We start from the raw sequence: 15,163 nt of genomic DNA, 5'->3' as shown, positions 1-15,163 counted from the left end.
CCAGTAATTCCATATTCAATCAATAATCGGGAAGCCCCCGCACATCCGAGAGAATGCTCCCCCAGGGGTGAGCCAGACCCCACGGCCTCCGGAAAAACAGAGACCGCGGCTTCCCTCAGAACCGCGTGGCTTCTAAAGCTGGGCCCGAAAGTGGCGACTGCGTTTGCAGTGCGGGCGAAGCAACCAAGCATAGGGGAAGTGGGCTTTGACAGCTCAGAATGAACTTACCTCCCTTTTGTCGTTCTTCAGGACTCAGCTGCAGCGAGCAGGCCCTGAGGCTTTGGGGCCAGCCTACCGCGCCCGGCGCCCGAGGCCCCGGTGCCTTGAAGACTACGCAGTGACGGCTCCTGGCGTGACCCGAAGGTCCGGTTCCCGCACCTGCGCCCATGCTCCACCCCACATCTTCAGTCACCCCTAGGCGCTCGGGAACTCCAGGCCTTGGATTGGATCCGCCTCTCCACCATTTCCAGGAACAACCAAAAATTTAATTTGGGATTTCCCCCGAGTAAAACAAGTGTTTTGCTCAATGACGGATTGAATGCGTATATATCTTTGAAGAATTTTTAAAAAACATTTGATTTTTGATCTTCATTTTTGTGACAGTCCCTCGCCTGAACATTATTGTTTGTTTTTGTGATAATTTTTCGCTCCGTGCATTGCTCCTTGACCCGCAAGGGAGAGGACTCAGAGGCTGAGAACTCGCAGGGGCAATGTACCAGAGCCTGGCCATGGCCGCCAACCACGGCCCCCCTCCGGGGGCCTACGAGACCGGCGGCCCGGGCGCCTTCATGCACAGCGCGGGCGCTGCATCCTCGCCCGTCTACGTGCCCACGCCGCGGGTGCCTTCCTCCGTGCTGGGCCTGTCTTACCTCCAAGGCGGGGGCGGAGGCGCTGCCTCTGGGGCCACCTCAGGCAGTAGCTCCGGTGCGGCGCCGTCCAGTGCTGGGCCTGGGACCCAGCAGAGTAGCCCGGGATGGAGCCAGGAAGCAGCTGCCTACACCCCGCCGCCCGTGTCGCCGCGCTTCTCCTTCCCGGGCACCACCGGGTCCCTGGCAGCTGCTGCCGCTGCCGCTGCGGCCCGGGAAGCCGCGGCCTACAGCAGCGGCGGCGGGGCGGCGGGCGCCGGCCTGACCAGCCGCGAGCAGTACGGGCGTGCCGGCTTCGCCAGCTCCTACACCAGCCCGTACCCAGCCTACATGGCCGACGTGGGTGCGTCCTGGGCCGCGGCCGCTGCAGCCTCTGCCGGGCCCTTCGACAGTCCGGTCCTGCACAGCCTGCCTGGCCGCGCCAACCCCACCGCGCGACACCCCAATCTCGGTGAGTATTGAGCGCGAGTACCGGGGCCAGATGAGGACCGGGACAGAGGCTGTCCAGAGCTCTGTCGGGGCATTTAATTCTCACGAGGTGTGGGGACGTGGGGTAGGAGGGGCGCGGGTCGGTATGCGTGAGTTTCCAAGGAAAGCAAACTGGAAGGCAGAAGCTGGCGGCGCGGGGAGATGATGGCGGTGAAGGTCACAGCCCCGGAGAGCCCAGACGCCGTTAACCGAGGGCGGGCCTGCCTTCTAGATCCTTTTCTGAAAGAGAGAAGACTGAGGTGGCAAGTCTGAACGCGTCCTCGGAGCCCAGACGTGGGGTCTTGCTGGCCCTGCCGTGCGCCCGGGCAGCGCCCTTCCCCGGGTGCCAGTGGGAGGCCGACCGCGCGGGAGCCCTCGGTGGAGGCGTTGGCCATCGCTGGCTTTCTGTCCTCCTTTCCTCCCGGCCCTCCCTCAGAACCTTCCTCGGGGAACCGATTACGTTGGCTTGGCAACCAAGATCTTTAGGGCCATTTGGCAGCCCAGTTGGAGGATCCTTCGGGGTGGCAGATGATTTTCCTGTCGGGGATTTCACACCGGGAACAAAGGAGAGACGAGTGGTGCAGATGGGTTGAACCGGGGCCGGCACCACGCGGGTGCCTTGGGGCCAGAACCCGCCGTCGCGTCGTGCTGGTCTGCAGGGGCAGATGCGCCCAGGGGTGCATTTAACGCCACCAGCTCAGTGTCCTGGAGCTTGGTGAGCTCACAGGGGCTTCTTTATGATGCCCTCTTTATAATGCCCGACTTAACGGAGACTTGGCCGCCTCATCCAAGTGCTGAGCCTCCTCTTGTACCAAGGACTGAGGTTAGAAATAATAATGGACACCATTTAATATTTCACTTGAATGTCACACCTGGGAAAGATGCCAGGCGCGGGCCCCCTGCCCTGATGTGCAGATGAACAAAATGAGGTCTGAAAGAGAGCCTCGGCGCTTTGGGCTGGCAGGGTAAGGAAACTCGCGACCTCCAGTTAAAAATGCAAACGACCTCTGGTCCCGTAGAATTTCAGAAAGGACTGGATCGGGTGTGGACGGCGATGGCTTTTGTGGGGGAGGGGAAGCCTAGATTGGAGAAACAAAGTTAACATTTATTGACTACCTACTAAGTGCTAAATCCTTTCACATTTGTTCTCACTTTGAAGAGTAAAGCCTGTCCCTCCCAGGTTTGCAGTCTTGGGCTGGCTCAGAGACCCGTCCAGACTTTGAAGAGCTTTTAAATTATTTTCTGACCCTGGGTGGCCAGGGAAGGTCCCTAGGCGGGTTCAGCCAAATACACATCCCAGGTAAACTGATTAACCGTGGAAGTGGCGCCGGGTCTGAGCCTGTGCCTCCTAGTGTCCCCCTTCCCCTCGCGGGGGAGCCAGACAGCCACCCCAGGGGAGGAGGGGAACCTCCGGAGCCTTTGGGGAGGACCTGGGAGAGATAGCGTGTTAGACATTTCCATACAATGGCAGCTCCGAGCGCGTGTTTGGGTGGGGTGGGGCGCTTTGGGCTTGCATTCTTAGAATTCACCCGTTCTCTCTAGAACTTCTGTTTTAAAAATCCCCATAGTCCCACTTCTTTTAAATTGGAACTGGGTGTGTGGGGGCGGGGCGGGGGTGGGGTTTGCTTTCTAATCCCTATAACCCTGGGGCGAGAATTTGGTGATTGGTTAGAGGAAAGAAAGGGAAGGTCAAAAGCCAAAGATGGAGGATACTTCCTGGTCATCAGAGCTAAAACCACAACCATGTTTAAAAAAAAAAAAAAAAAGATACTGTGTGAATCTTTAAATTCTGAAATGTAGCCCATACCATGCAGGAGGGCATTGAATAAGTAATATTCCCAAATTCCAGGGTCAGCAGATGGCACTGGGCCCTCCAAGGAGCACTTGCTAGCCAAGAGCTGTGGCCTGCCCTCCCAGCACTGGGCAATGTCCCACCAGCTCAGGACGTCCCACCTGAGCACAGCCCTTAGGTCTGGCCTAACAGCTGGAGTTCCTCTTCTGCACATAGCCCAGTGTTTTACGCGGGCCAGTCTTGAAAGGTTCCATGTTATCTTTGTGAGGTTGAATTTGTTGGCATTCACATCTTCAGGTGGCGCATAAAAGCAAATTACATTAAAAACAGTGCATGTGAATGGGTTTTTATACATTCATCCTCTCACGTGGACCCTCCTGAAAATGCCTGTTGGCTTTCTCAAGGAGCAGCCTTGGCATATTAGTTGACAGTTTGTGATAGAAGGATGATGACCAAGAATTACTGATTTCATGATGTTTATTGAGAGCTTGCTGTGTAGAGTTGCGCCAGGCCCTAAAATGGGAATTTGGTGCGGGGGTATACGCAGGCAAACCTAGATTCAATTTACGTGCCCCCATGTCCTTGGTTGGGCAAGTTATTTACCTCTCTCTGTCTCTTCTCTTTTTCTTTAGAAAAGGATAGTGATTACTACTTTTTGTGTTGTCTTAAACTAGAACTTAAAATAAGGTGATGAAGTATTTGGCTTTGCCCCCTCATAAATGATGGCTATTTTATTAAACAGTCACATACTATCATGTGGAGTGACCAATTTTTCTGATTTGCTCAGGACTGATGAGGTTTTCCAGGACTTGGGAATTTTAGCGCTAAACCTAGGACAGTCCCTAATAAGGGGGATGGTTGACCACCCTACACAGATATGAATATGGGTACATGACCCAGCAGTGAGCTACAGTGACTTCAGAGCACAGTGGAGAAGACAGGTTGTTTTTCCCTTCATTTAGGAATCTGGAAGTCTTCACCTAAGTGGTGCCATCTGCATTTGGCCTTGAAGGATGAGTAGGAGTTTGCCAGGAAAAGCACATGCAATTTAAAAAGAAAAAGACCAGTTATTCCCTTGTTTACCACCACACTGGGTAGTACCATGAAATGATACAACACCACTTGACTTTTGAGTAAATAATATATTTATCACCATAGGTAAAACCACGCAGACTAGCTCAGCCTCCACTCAAAAAGGGTTTGGAATTTCAATGAGAAGAAATAAAAGAACACCATTTTTCTATGAAGTATTAATCACCTTAGTATTCACAATAGTTAATATCTTGCCAGAGTTCTTATGTTGTTGTTTTTTTTAAAGATTTTATTTATTTATTTTTAGAGAGGGGGAAGGGAAGGAGAAACAGAGGGAGAGAAACATCAATGTGTGGTTGCCTCTTGTGTGCCCACAAGTGGGGACCTGGCCCGCAACCCAGGCATCAAACAAGCAGCCCTTTGGTGTGCAGGCTGGCACTCAATCCACTGGGCCACACCAGCCAGCACTATGCTGGTTCTTTTGAATAAGGCAAAAATCAAGGTAATAAAAGCTAACAGGGACCTCTGTAAAGCCCTGCACTGAGGTTGGAAGGAATTATTCTACCTTGGCTGCAGCGTATATGAACTTTTAATTCATTCCAAGTTCAGCATGCGCCCTGACCCTAAAACAACAGTTGAAATCATTAATTGGGCTGCATTAATGGAATTATGTGACCTTACTGAGGGCAGGTACAGAGTCTTACTCATATTTATGTACCTGGCACATGTTGGGCACTTGGCAAATATTTGAGTAGAGATCCAGGAGGCAATTGCCTCAGTGCTCTGCCCAGGTCAAACCGCACACAATGGCTGCTTAGAAGGCCCACTGGAGAGTCACAGGGAAGAGAGGTCAGGGTGGGAGAGGGCTCTGGAAACTTGGGGAAACTACTGGAACTGTTTAGATTGGAGAAGTCATGAGGTGGATAAGAGAGGGTGAGAGTGTACAGGTATCTAAAAGGCAGAAGTCTATGGCCTTCTAACTTTGTGTTGCTCCAGGTGAGCAGGTGTTAGGTTTGAGAAGAACACTTTCTCACACTTGATTGTAGTTGTTGAAATGGAATATGGAACATGGCTTGTCCAGATAATAAACCCCTGTAAGGAGAGACTGTGTTGCCATCTGCCAGTGGAGCTGTGCAAAGAATTCTTACCTTTCAAGGGTTCAGGTCTGTGTTTGTGTCCATGTGAAATAGATGCAGTGGGATGATGTATCTGTCTCTTTTTCAAGAATCCAATCGCAGTGGTTATGCAGGCAGAGCAATTTGTCGAAACTGATAGAAATGTACTGTCAAAGCAGGAGTGTTTTACTGTGTGTACATTACACCACAATAAAGTTAATTTTTGTAGCAATTAATGCTTGTAAATACTTAAGACTGAAAAGGAGACAATGGAAATTATATGTATGGGAAGAGGGGGGTCTGAGGAGAGTAACAGGTAATGTGAAAATATGATAAAGATTAAATTAAATTAAAAAATTATATGTAAATATTCCTTAAACGAAATGGCATTGTGGTAGATGTTACTGGAGAAACTATGAAAACATGTTCTATTATAAAATAACAGCCCTTTTGTGTAATAAAGAAATAAGCATTATATTATTTACAAAGGATCTGAAAATATTGAGTCATTTTAAGGATTGGTTAAAATGCATGTGTATCACTCGGTATTTTGCAGATGGTTTCTTTAAAAGCTTTGCCTCTTTTGAGGTATTCTAAGTTTGTTTATGGTGTAGGTTGGAGGAAAATTCTGAAGTATTTTCTGGATCTTTTGGGGGCCGCTGATCACTGAGGCCATTTGGTTTCAGAGCTGGTTCATTTATAAAGGGAACTTTGTGGGATCAACTTTTTTTTTTTTTTTTTTTAGATCAAGTCTTAAGTAGCATGTTTGGCTAGAGAATGATTTGTCAGTCTTTGAGAAAACCAAAGTTGTTTAACTTTCCGGTTACCACCCTGAGCAGGTCAGCCAGAGAGTTGGGCAGGTCTGTGGTACTCAGCTGAGAACCGATTACATGGAAAAGGTGTGTGGGGGTGGCCAGGGGTGTGTCGCTGCTTCTAGTGAGACTTGTCACCTGCCCAATTGTGTCCCATCAAAAGGTCAGGCCACATTTGCTAGTCACTTTCTAAGCACTCAGGTGGAATGATGCATGCACAGGAGACAGTTTTAGATAACACTTTCTTCTGAATTCCTCCCCATTTTTTTTTAAAGAACTTAAGTTAGCTAAGAAAACAAACATACTCTGAGGGGTGGGGAAACAGGAACTCAATACCTGTGCGTGGGGTGTAAATCAGTACAACCTTTACGAAGAGCCCTTGGTGAAAGCAACAAATTACAAAGTAGATAACATTGATCCAGAAATTCAACTTCTAGGAATTTATTCTATAAATAAACTGGTACATATTAGTGGCAGTACTCTTTGTATGAGGGAAATTGGAAATAACCTAAATGTGCATTATTAGGAGCTATTTGTATACATATGGAACATGCAAACAATGGCATATAAAAGCATTAAAAAATTAGAAGTTTATTATGCAATGGCTTGGAGTCCTCTTCAAGACATTTTAAGTGCAGGGTGTACGTGTGGCATGATATTGGTGTAAAAAATAAAAGAAGAAGGAAAAAAAGATTATATGCCTTTGAAAATACTTAATTTATCTCTGGAGACAGTATTCGCAGGGAGTTTGTAACCTGGTAAACACAGTCAGTGAGGGGTAAAGGTGGAAGTGGATTTTCACCATCTATGCCTTTTGAAAATTTCAAACATCTTAACCATTTTGATTTTTGTGCTTCTTTATTAATTCCTTAAATAACGCGAAAATACATTTAAAATATAGGGAGATTAAAGTTAAGCTTTATTTTTTTTTACCCCATAAGCATTTTAAAATGTATAGTTCAGTAGTGTTAAGTATATTCACATTGTTGTGAAATAGATTTTCAGAATGTTTCCTCTTGCAAAACTGAACCTCTGCGCCCATTACCCCTCTCCCCACTCCTCCCTCTCCCTGCGCCCCGGCAACCACACCCTACTTTCTGTCTCTATGAGTCTGATGACTCTAGGAACTTCATAAAACTGAAATCACGTAGTATTTGCCTTTTTGTGACTAGCTGATTTCACTGAGCATAATATCCTCAGGTTCAAGTATGTTGTAGCATGTGTGAGAACTTCCTCTTTAATGCTGAGTAATAGTTCATTGTATGTATATATCACATTTTGTATATCCATTCATCTGTCCTGGACATTTGAATTGTTTCCACCTCTTGTGAATAATGCTTCCGTGAACAACCTTTTGAATTTTGAAACATGTGACTATATTACCAATTAAAAAATTAAACCAATTCAGTTTTTCAGTTTCATACAGTGTTCATGATTAACTTCCTGAAACTCTCCCTCTTTTTTTTAAAAAAACAGGGTTCTATATTTAGTTTATGGATGCATGGCAAAAATACTTTAAAACAAATGTTTATTGAATTTGGCTTTTGATTTTTGCTTACACAACAGATTGCTTTACTGAGGAGACAAAACCCTTATCCTACGCTCAATAATGTCTTTGGGTAGCAGGTCTCAGTCAGCAGCTGTCAGGTCACCCCCACACTGACATGGCTCCCTCATGGGCACCTTCCCAGGCATGAGCAGTTCTCTCTTGGATTACATTGGAGCTACATCCTGAAAACCACTAATGTAGGGCAGTGATGGGACTGTGTTAGAAAACAAATTACCTTCTCTCCAGGGCAAGATAAGTGTATTAGCCAGTTCTTTTCAGCCTGTTCTTTTAAGAGACTGAGTTGTATGCAGTTTAGAGCTGAAGCCAGTTGCAAAGGTTGCTGTTTCTGTCTGCAGAGGAAAGAGGCAAGATCACTGGGTTTATCCTTGCCTTGCTCTAGAAGAGGGCAATTCTTGCAGACCCAGGGAAAGCTGTTGCTGCTGCTGCTGCTGCTGCCGCCGCTGCTGTAAGAACTTGAAGGGGCCTTTTTGACATCTAAAAGTATTTGTCTGCTGGTGCCCAGCCTGCACATTTTGAACAAGGTGCAGGGGACAAAGCTCTCTCTTATGGTTTGCATGGGTGTCTGTTATAGTGACCTTGGCCTCATGTTACACAGTCCATGAAAAATTATTTAAACATTTTATTGGCTATCTATAGAGCTCCTTCTTTGTCTCCTTCTAAAAAAGGTTGGAAAGATACTATGGGTGGGGTTATATTAGGAATAGCCTCTATCTGTTTTAAGTTATACAAAATAAATGTACAAGTTTGGGTACATTAAGGTTTGGAAACTAGCTAACAACTTTTTAGAGATAGTAGCCTATATCCTGTACTACATATATGCTTGTATCTTACATTATGTATGTGCAATTTATATGTAGGAGGTTGGATCCTTTATTAAGGATCAATGAGGAAGCTGTCAGGGACTTTTAAGTCCTTTTTGAGAGATATTATTCTTGATTTTGCAGGAGAGGGAAGTGAGGCTCAGATGAAGTGCTCTGGCTAGGTAGCTCAGTTGGTCAGAGCATCGTTGCAATAAGCCAAGGTTGCAGTCCCATCCCCAGTCTGGGCACATACAAGAATCAAGCAGCAAATGTACAGATATATGGGCCAATGAATCAGTGTTTCTCTCTAGAAAGAAAAGAAGGAAGGAAAGAAAGAAGGAAAGATTGGTTAAGTAATTTGCCCCAGTTCTTACCAGTAGGACACAGCAGCTCTGGCTTAGAACCAGGTTAAGTCCGACTTCCAGGACCATGGTTCCCCCACTTACCACACTTTCCATTTACATTTATCCCTGTAGAAACAGAAGGTGCTTAGTGATGGAAGGACTCGATTAAACTTTAGGGGTTTCTGTTACTTGGCTCTCCACCTGTTCCCTTCCCCAGTCTAGTTTCTCTTCTGTGTTTTCCTTCCTTCCCCCCAAAGTGTCTGCAGGTGCAGTGTCTTCCATCTCACTTTGACACTGCAGAATTCGCAATGTCAGGAATCCCCGTTTTGCACAAGCTTCCTTTTCGGCTTCCTGATCCTGGTGTGCAGAGAATGAAAGAGAGATTTCCCAGAATTCAGACCCCCCACGCTAGAGGATTCTCACTGGGGAGCGGCGTGGTGGGTACATTTGGCTGTGTAAGAGAAATACCATATGGTTATCTCTTAAACCCCTTTCCTAAAAGACAATGAAAATCATCTCTGTATTCTCCTTTCTCTGAGGATTCAAATGTATTTGTGGGAGCAGCAGAGAAAGGAGAGGAGAAAAGCCCAGTAATTATGTTTTTTTAAAAATATTTCTTATTGATTTTTAAACAGAGAGGAAAGGAGAGATAGAGAGAGAGAGAGAGAGACAGAGAGAGAGAGAGAGAGAGAGAGAGACAGAGGTAAACATAGATTTGTTTATGCATTCATTGGTTGATTCTTATATGTACCCTGACTGGGGATTGAACCCACAACCTTAGAGTACTGGGATGATGCTCTAACCATCTGAGCTACCCAGCCATGGCCCAGTAATTATGTTTCTAATGAAGATGAGAGTAGGGACATGGATCACAAAACTGAATAAAACCTCAAGCCAGAAGAGCCCCCATAGCATTGGCCAGAGCTGAACACAGAAGGCATCAGTGGAAACTTTCTCGTTTCTGGCAGGGGGCCTGTGGTTTTATCTATTACCACTCTGTAATCAGAATTGAACCAGGATAGTCAAGCGTCTTATCTGAATGAAGGGAATTTGTTTTTCTGGCCTTCAGTGTTTTGCAGAATCCCCAAAATTGACTTCATGTCTTTAAATATCTTCTTTTTCCTCAAAGGAAGAATATAATCCAGGCAGGTAAGAGCCATTCCATGCGTTTAAAGTCACCGAGAAGCCTCTGCGAGGGTGGAATATGAGTCTGTCTGTCACTCTGTGTTGAATAATCACAGATAGCCTTCATTTTGGAGGATGAGAAGCCACGGAGTCACTACCAGAATTTGGTGGGAAGTTTCTGAGGCTTATCAAACCAATCACAGATCCAACTTTGCTTTTTAAAATTGAATTCAGTCCTTAAATGATTTTTTAAAAAGTCCTTTTCCTTCCCAGTTTAAATCTTCATTTTTACTTCTAGCAATCCAGTCAAACTTTATCACCTCAATTCAGAATTGATCGATAGCAGCTGGTGAGCAGGTTAATTATAATCGCAGAATAAACGCTGAAGTCTCAAAGTTCACCACTTTTGTGATGTTTCCAAACCCCTCGGCGACCATGCCAAGAGACTCTCATTGACCCATTCAAGCAGGTGTGGGAGTTTGAACCAGGGGCAGACAATCGGATCTGATTCAAGACAACTCAATCTGGTTTCTTATCTACAGTTTTTCCTATCTTATGGTGTCTGTCATTTCAGATTAAAAAGCTCAGACAATCGAGCTGGGAAATGGCAAGTTACATTTTCTTCTGATAAAAGTTTTCTAGTTGTTGTTTTATCAGATTGTGTTGAAATTGTATGTGCTTCTGTCAAGGTCTGCAGTGACCTTTTCAGATATTTTATCAGCTATTAGGTGGGGAAACCATTTTTATTTTCTTTTCTCTTTTTTTCTTCGACTTAGCAAAGAATGACCTGACTTCCAAGACCATAAATCAAACCATGTAAAGAGAGGCAATAATACAGGTTACCCCTCAAAATTGGGTAGGCGGGGAAAACAAACAACAAATAAAACCTTTCCCTAGCGTATAGAGAGAACTTAACTTGACCCTAAAGAAAGAATGTGGTTCTCATGGAGCGCACACTTAATAGGAAAATACCGCTTATGTGAAAAAAAGAAAATGTTTTCCAGGTCAAAGAAAACATTTGGCTTTAGAAAAACATTTTCCCCCCAATGGTATCAGAAAAACTTAATTCTTCTTTTATTAAACTTGATGTATGTTCCCTATGGGAAAATGAAAACCTCATATAAACCAATGCACAAATATTTGGTAATCTTACCATCCAAAGATAACCACTGTTAGGTATCGATCTTTGACTTTTTAGTTACCATTCATATACAGGCATGTGTGTATCTGTATATTTAAGCAACCATAAAAGTTACTGTTTAGTTGTTTTATCATTGAAGAAAGTTTTAGTAAGACTAGTGACTAAGTCTGTCCTGAAGATGATCCCTTAAATAGAGCAAAATTGAATGAAAGAACTGTCAATAATAAAGAGCCGATCAAACAAAAAAGTTGTGTATAATAATGTTTGGTTTTCAATCTTACAGTATCTTATGTAGAGCCAGTTTAAAGCTTGAGCCTATTTATAAGTTCTCAGTGGTTGCCTTCTGAAGTGAGGTGAGCGGCCCGCTGCAAGGTGTATTGACTTGTGAAGCTCTGATTTGCTGGGAAACATGAGCAGCATCTTCCAACTCACGTTTTAGGGGAGATAACTGAGGTGAAACCGCATCAGTCTGACACCAAGGGCCCCGGGAACCATGTCCTGTGCTCTCATTTTTCATGCTGGGTGACTTTGGACTACTTACTAAGTCTCTCTTAGCTTGAGTACCTGCATTTATGAGGTTAAGAAATCAGGCCAGAAGCAGACATGCTAAAAATCCAGGGTCTTATTGCATCCCCCATGATAACAGTTGATGCTGGCTGTCCTTCCTCATACCAAAGCTACCATAGTAACACAACCTTCATGAGCTTGCATCAAACTCACATTCATGTACTCTGTGTAAAGTCTGTTTCCAAGGCAACCTGCTTCATTTTAAACAACAGTATCTGTGAAATTTTGGGTTTGATGGCCCTGTTTTATTTTTTTCTTATACATAATAAAATGATTGGCTACCCAAATGTAAACATAACTTTGGGAAACCATGGGTTAAGTGGCCTCAGAGTAGGTCTCAGTTTATTGTTCCTTTGCTTTTCTGTTACTAAACCCGCTCAGTGTCTGCGCTCATGGGAGGCAGCATGAGGTTCGTAGAAGGCAGAGCTGTTACACACACTAGTCTCAGACACACTGGCTTCGTCAGTCAAGCAGCCAACAGATACTTCTGCCTTCTTCCTGGGAGCAGGGCACTTGTTAGGCTCTGGAGATGAAAAATGAACAGGATGGTGTCTGCGTGCTGGCAGCTTACGGTCTGGTAGGGAGATAAAAAGTGAACATGCAGGCTTGGACGGTGTACGGAGAGCTATAGTGGGCTCAATCTGGGTTCCTCTGGAGCCCGAGGATTCTTAAGCTGGCCTTGTAGCCAGAAGTTCAGACCAGGCATCCTGCATGAGGGGACTCCTGTGTGGACTCCTAAGAGATGATTAGAAGTTTACTGCGTGGAGGGAAGGACATTCCAAGGTGAGGATGTCTCTTTAGTCTAGTTAGTCCACAGTATAGGTTGATAGGACATCAGGCTGGAAACCGAGCAGAGGTATCTGAAGACTTCGGATTTGGCCTCCGTGAGAGAAGACTTGAAAGGGGAGCAGTGGCGCAGCAGGACGAGCATTTGGGATGTAACTTTGATTACAGTGTAGACAAGCTACACACAGTGGCTCCCAGTTTTATTTTGTTTGTTCGCCTCACTCTTGCAAGGCGATGACTGCCTTCCCTCTTCATTTCTGCACCCAACGCCAGTTAGAGAAAGAACTCTGGTGGAAAGACAGTGGCATGCTACGAGGGTGCTTTGGAGTTCATGTGTATGTGCTGTAGCAGTAGGACCCAGCGCGGTGGTGTGGTTCGTGTCTGCACTGAGATGGAAAGAAGGGGCAAAAATCTAGGCCTGTTGTAGTTCCCAAGCCAGATCCCACCTTCCCTGCCCTGGGAAAGAAGAGGGGTGAGGCTGTGATCTCGGAGAGGGGGTCCCGCACTCTTGTAATCCCACCTTCTTTTGCACAGTTTGTAAAGTAAGATAAGGGGTGGGGGTGGCCTTGAATGGGAACATAGATAATTACAGAGAAAAGCCCTGTTTATGTAGGTGAGCATCACCAGACTCTGTGGGATGGACCAGAGCATCAGGAGGTTCGGAGGTGACGATGAAGGTTTTAAGTTCAATTCTTGCCTTTAAAAAACATTTTTAAATATGTTAAATTTCAAACATAAGCAGAAGTAGAGAGTGACTATTTATCCTCCAGCTTTGACAAATATCAGCTCATTATCAGCTGTGTTTCATCTACATCCTCCCTTCCCCCCATGCTGTGTTATTTTGAAGGACATTCCAGACAACTTACCGTTTTATCTATAAATACTTATGTAAGTATCTCTAAAAGATATAAGGGCACTTTTTAGAAATATAGCCCCAGTGCAAAGTATCACTCTGATATAAATCACTCCTTAAGATTATTAAATATATAATCAGCATTCAAATTTTCTGTTTATCTAGCTTTCTTTGTTTGTTCAAATCAGAATCTAAATAAGGTCCATATGTGGCCTTATAAGTTTCTTTTAGTCTATAGGTTCCCCTTTCCCCCTTGCTTCTTTTTCTTTCCCCACATTTGCTGAAGATAGCAGGCTTTTCCCGTAGAGTTCCCTACAGCCTGGCTTTGGTTGCTTGTGTTCCCTTCAGGACATTGAATACGTTCTTCTGCCCCCTAATTTCATGTAAGGCTGTGACTGAAAAAGTAGGCTTGGTCACGTTAAGCAGTCTTCGATGGTCCCTGCCTAGATCCATCATTTCATCAGAGCTTGCAAATGGTAGAATGCTCTCCGTCTTGCAAACGAAGGAATGCTCCCATTCCTTCTTCATTTGTTAGCTGGAACACAGCTATAACAATTAAAACATTACTTTATCAAATATTTGGTGATTCTGGGACACAGCTTATATATGAAAAACAGGAAAAATGCTTTCTTATTTTGCTTCATTTTTCAGTGTTCAAAATAATGAATTAGTTCCCTTAGTATCCTTCAGAAATTACCAATGAAGTGATTTTTTGGTATCATTAGAAATTCATGGGTTTAAACATATATGATGTGCTTTGATCTGTGTAGTTATCCTAATGGATGCTCAAATTGTTCCATCTTTGACAGTGGGAACTTGTTCAAATTGGCTAAAAAAAAATATTTTTGACAAAATCTTAGTTTGGGCTTTTCCTGCTTTCTATACTACGAAATGTTCCAGGCTCTTCTTATGCATTTTCTTCTCCTAGACCTGGAGTAGGCCATTTCTTCAATGAACCCTGCCTCCTTGTAGTGAGGAATAGTGTCGGGACACCACTCTTGCTATTGGTTTAATCATTCAGTACGGGAAGTTAGGAAATACTTTCCCCACCCTACCCAAAGATAAGATAAACTATATCTTGTGTCGATACCATACCTTCAATTCAAATTTAGGTTCAAAAGCCTTTTGCTTTCCACTATTCACCTTTTATAAAAAACTGGTAAAATATACATGACATAAAATTGACCATTTTAGCCATTTTTAAGTACACATTTCAGTGATGGTAAGTGCATCCATGTTGTCGTATAGCCATCTCCCCTGCCCACCTCGAGAACTTTTTCACCTTCCAAAGTAAACCTGTCTATCTCCCTCTGCCTCGCCCCTGAAGAACACTGTTCTCCTTTTTGCCTCTGTGAATGTGACTGCTCTAAATTCTCCATGTAAGTGGAATCATACGGGATTTGTCCTTTTGTGTCTGGATTATTTCACCTAGCATAACACCTTCAATTTTCATGCATGTTGTAGCAGGTGTCAGAATCGTCTTCCGTTCAGAGGCTGAGGAACATTTCACTGTACGTCTCTGCCACATTTTGTCCATTCATCTGGGTTACTTCTGCTTTCTGGCTGTTGTGAGTCAAATAGAGACTATGCCTGGAAGTAAGATGACGACCATCTGAGAAAAATGCTTCCCAAAGTGACAGTTTACAGCTTCTTTTATGCATTTGGAATTAGGGAAGGAACGGAAGGAAGATTACCTGAAGGTGAGAGATAGCTAGGCCAGAATGGAATTTCAGGATAGTTAAAGAGATATTGCTTGTTCTCTTGAGGTGTTTTCCCTTTTAGGGGTCCAAAAAGAGGCATTTCTAAAGTGTGTTACCCTAGGGGCACAGAGGGAATGGACAGGGCTTGCTTCAGGCAAAGATGAACCTTTTACTTAAGAAGTTACGTGCCTG

The 15,163-nt window shown here is 44.6% G+C and overlaps 1 protein-coding gene across 2 annotated transcripts in view; it reads left to right on the top strand.

The window, feature by feature from the left end:
- Nucleotides 1-291: 291 nt before the first annotated feature.
- The window catches only part of GATA4 (GATA binding protein 4), a 47,522-nt gene continuing 32,650 nt past the window's right edge, over nucleotides 292-15,163 (top strand). For both annotated transcript variants that reach the window (XM_028520978.2, XM_028520977.2), the window contains exon 1: nucleotides 292-1,317. In XM_028520978.2, coding sequence (XP_028376779.1) covers nucleotides 711-1,317 — 607 coding nt within the window. In that variant the 5' untranslated portion in view covers nucleotides 292-710. The remainder of the gene's footprint in view (nucleotides 1,318-15,163) is intronic.

Source organism: Phyllostomus discolor, chromosome 8 (assembly GCF_004126475.2).
Source record: "Phyllostomus discolor isolate MPI-MPIP mPhyDis1 chromosome 8, mPhyDis1.pri.v3, whole genome shotgun sequence".
Classification (NCBI taxonomy): domain Eukaryota; kingdom Metazoa; phylum Chordata; class Mammalia; order Chiroptera; family Phyllostomidae; genus Phyllostomus; species Phyllostomus discolor.
Note: the sequence above shows the minus strand (reverse complement) of the source record. Positions and strands in the feature narration are given on the sequence as shown.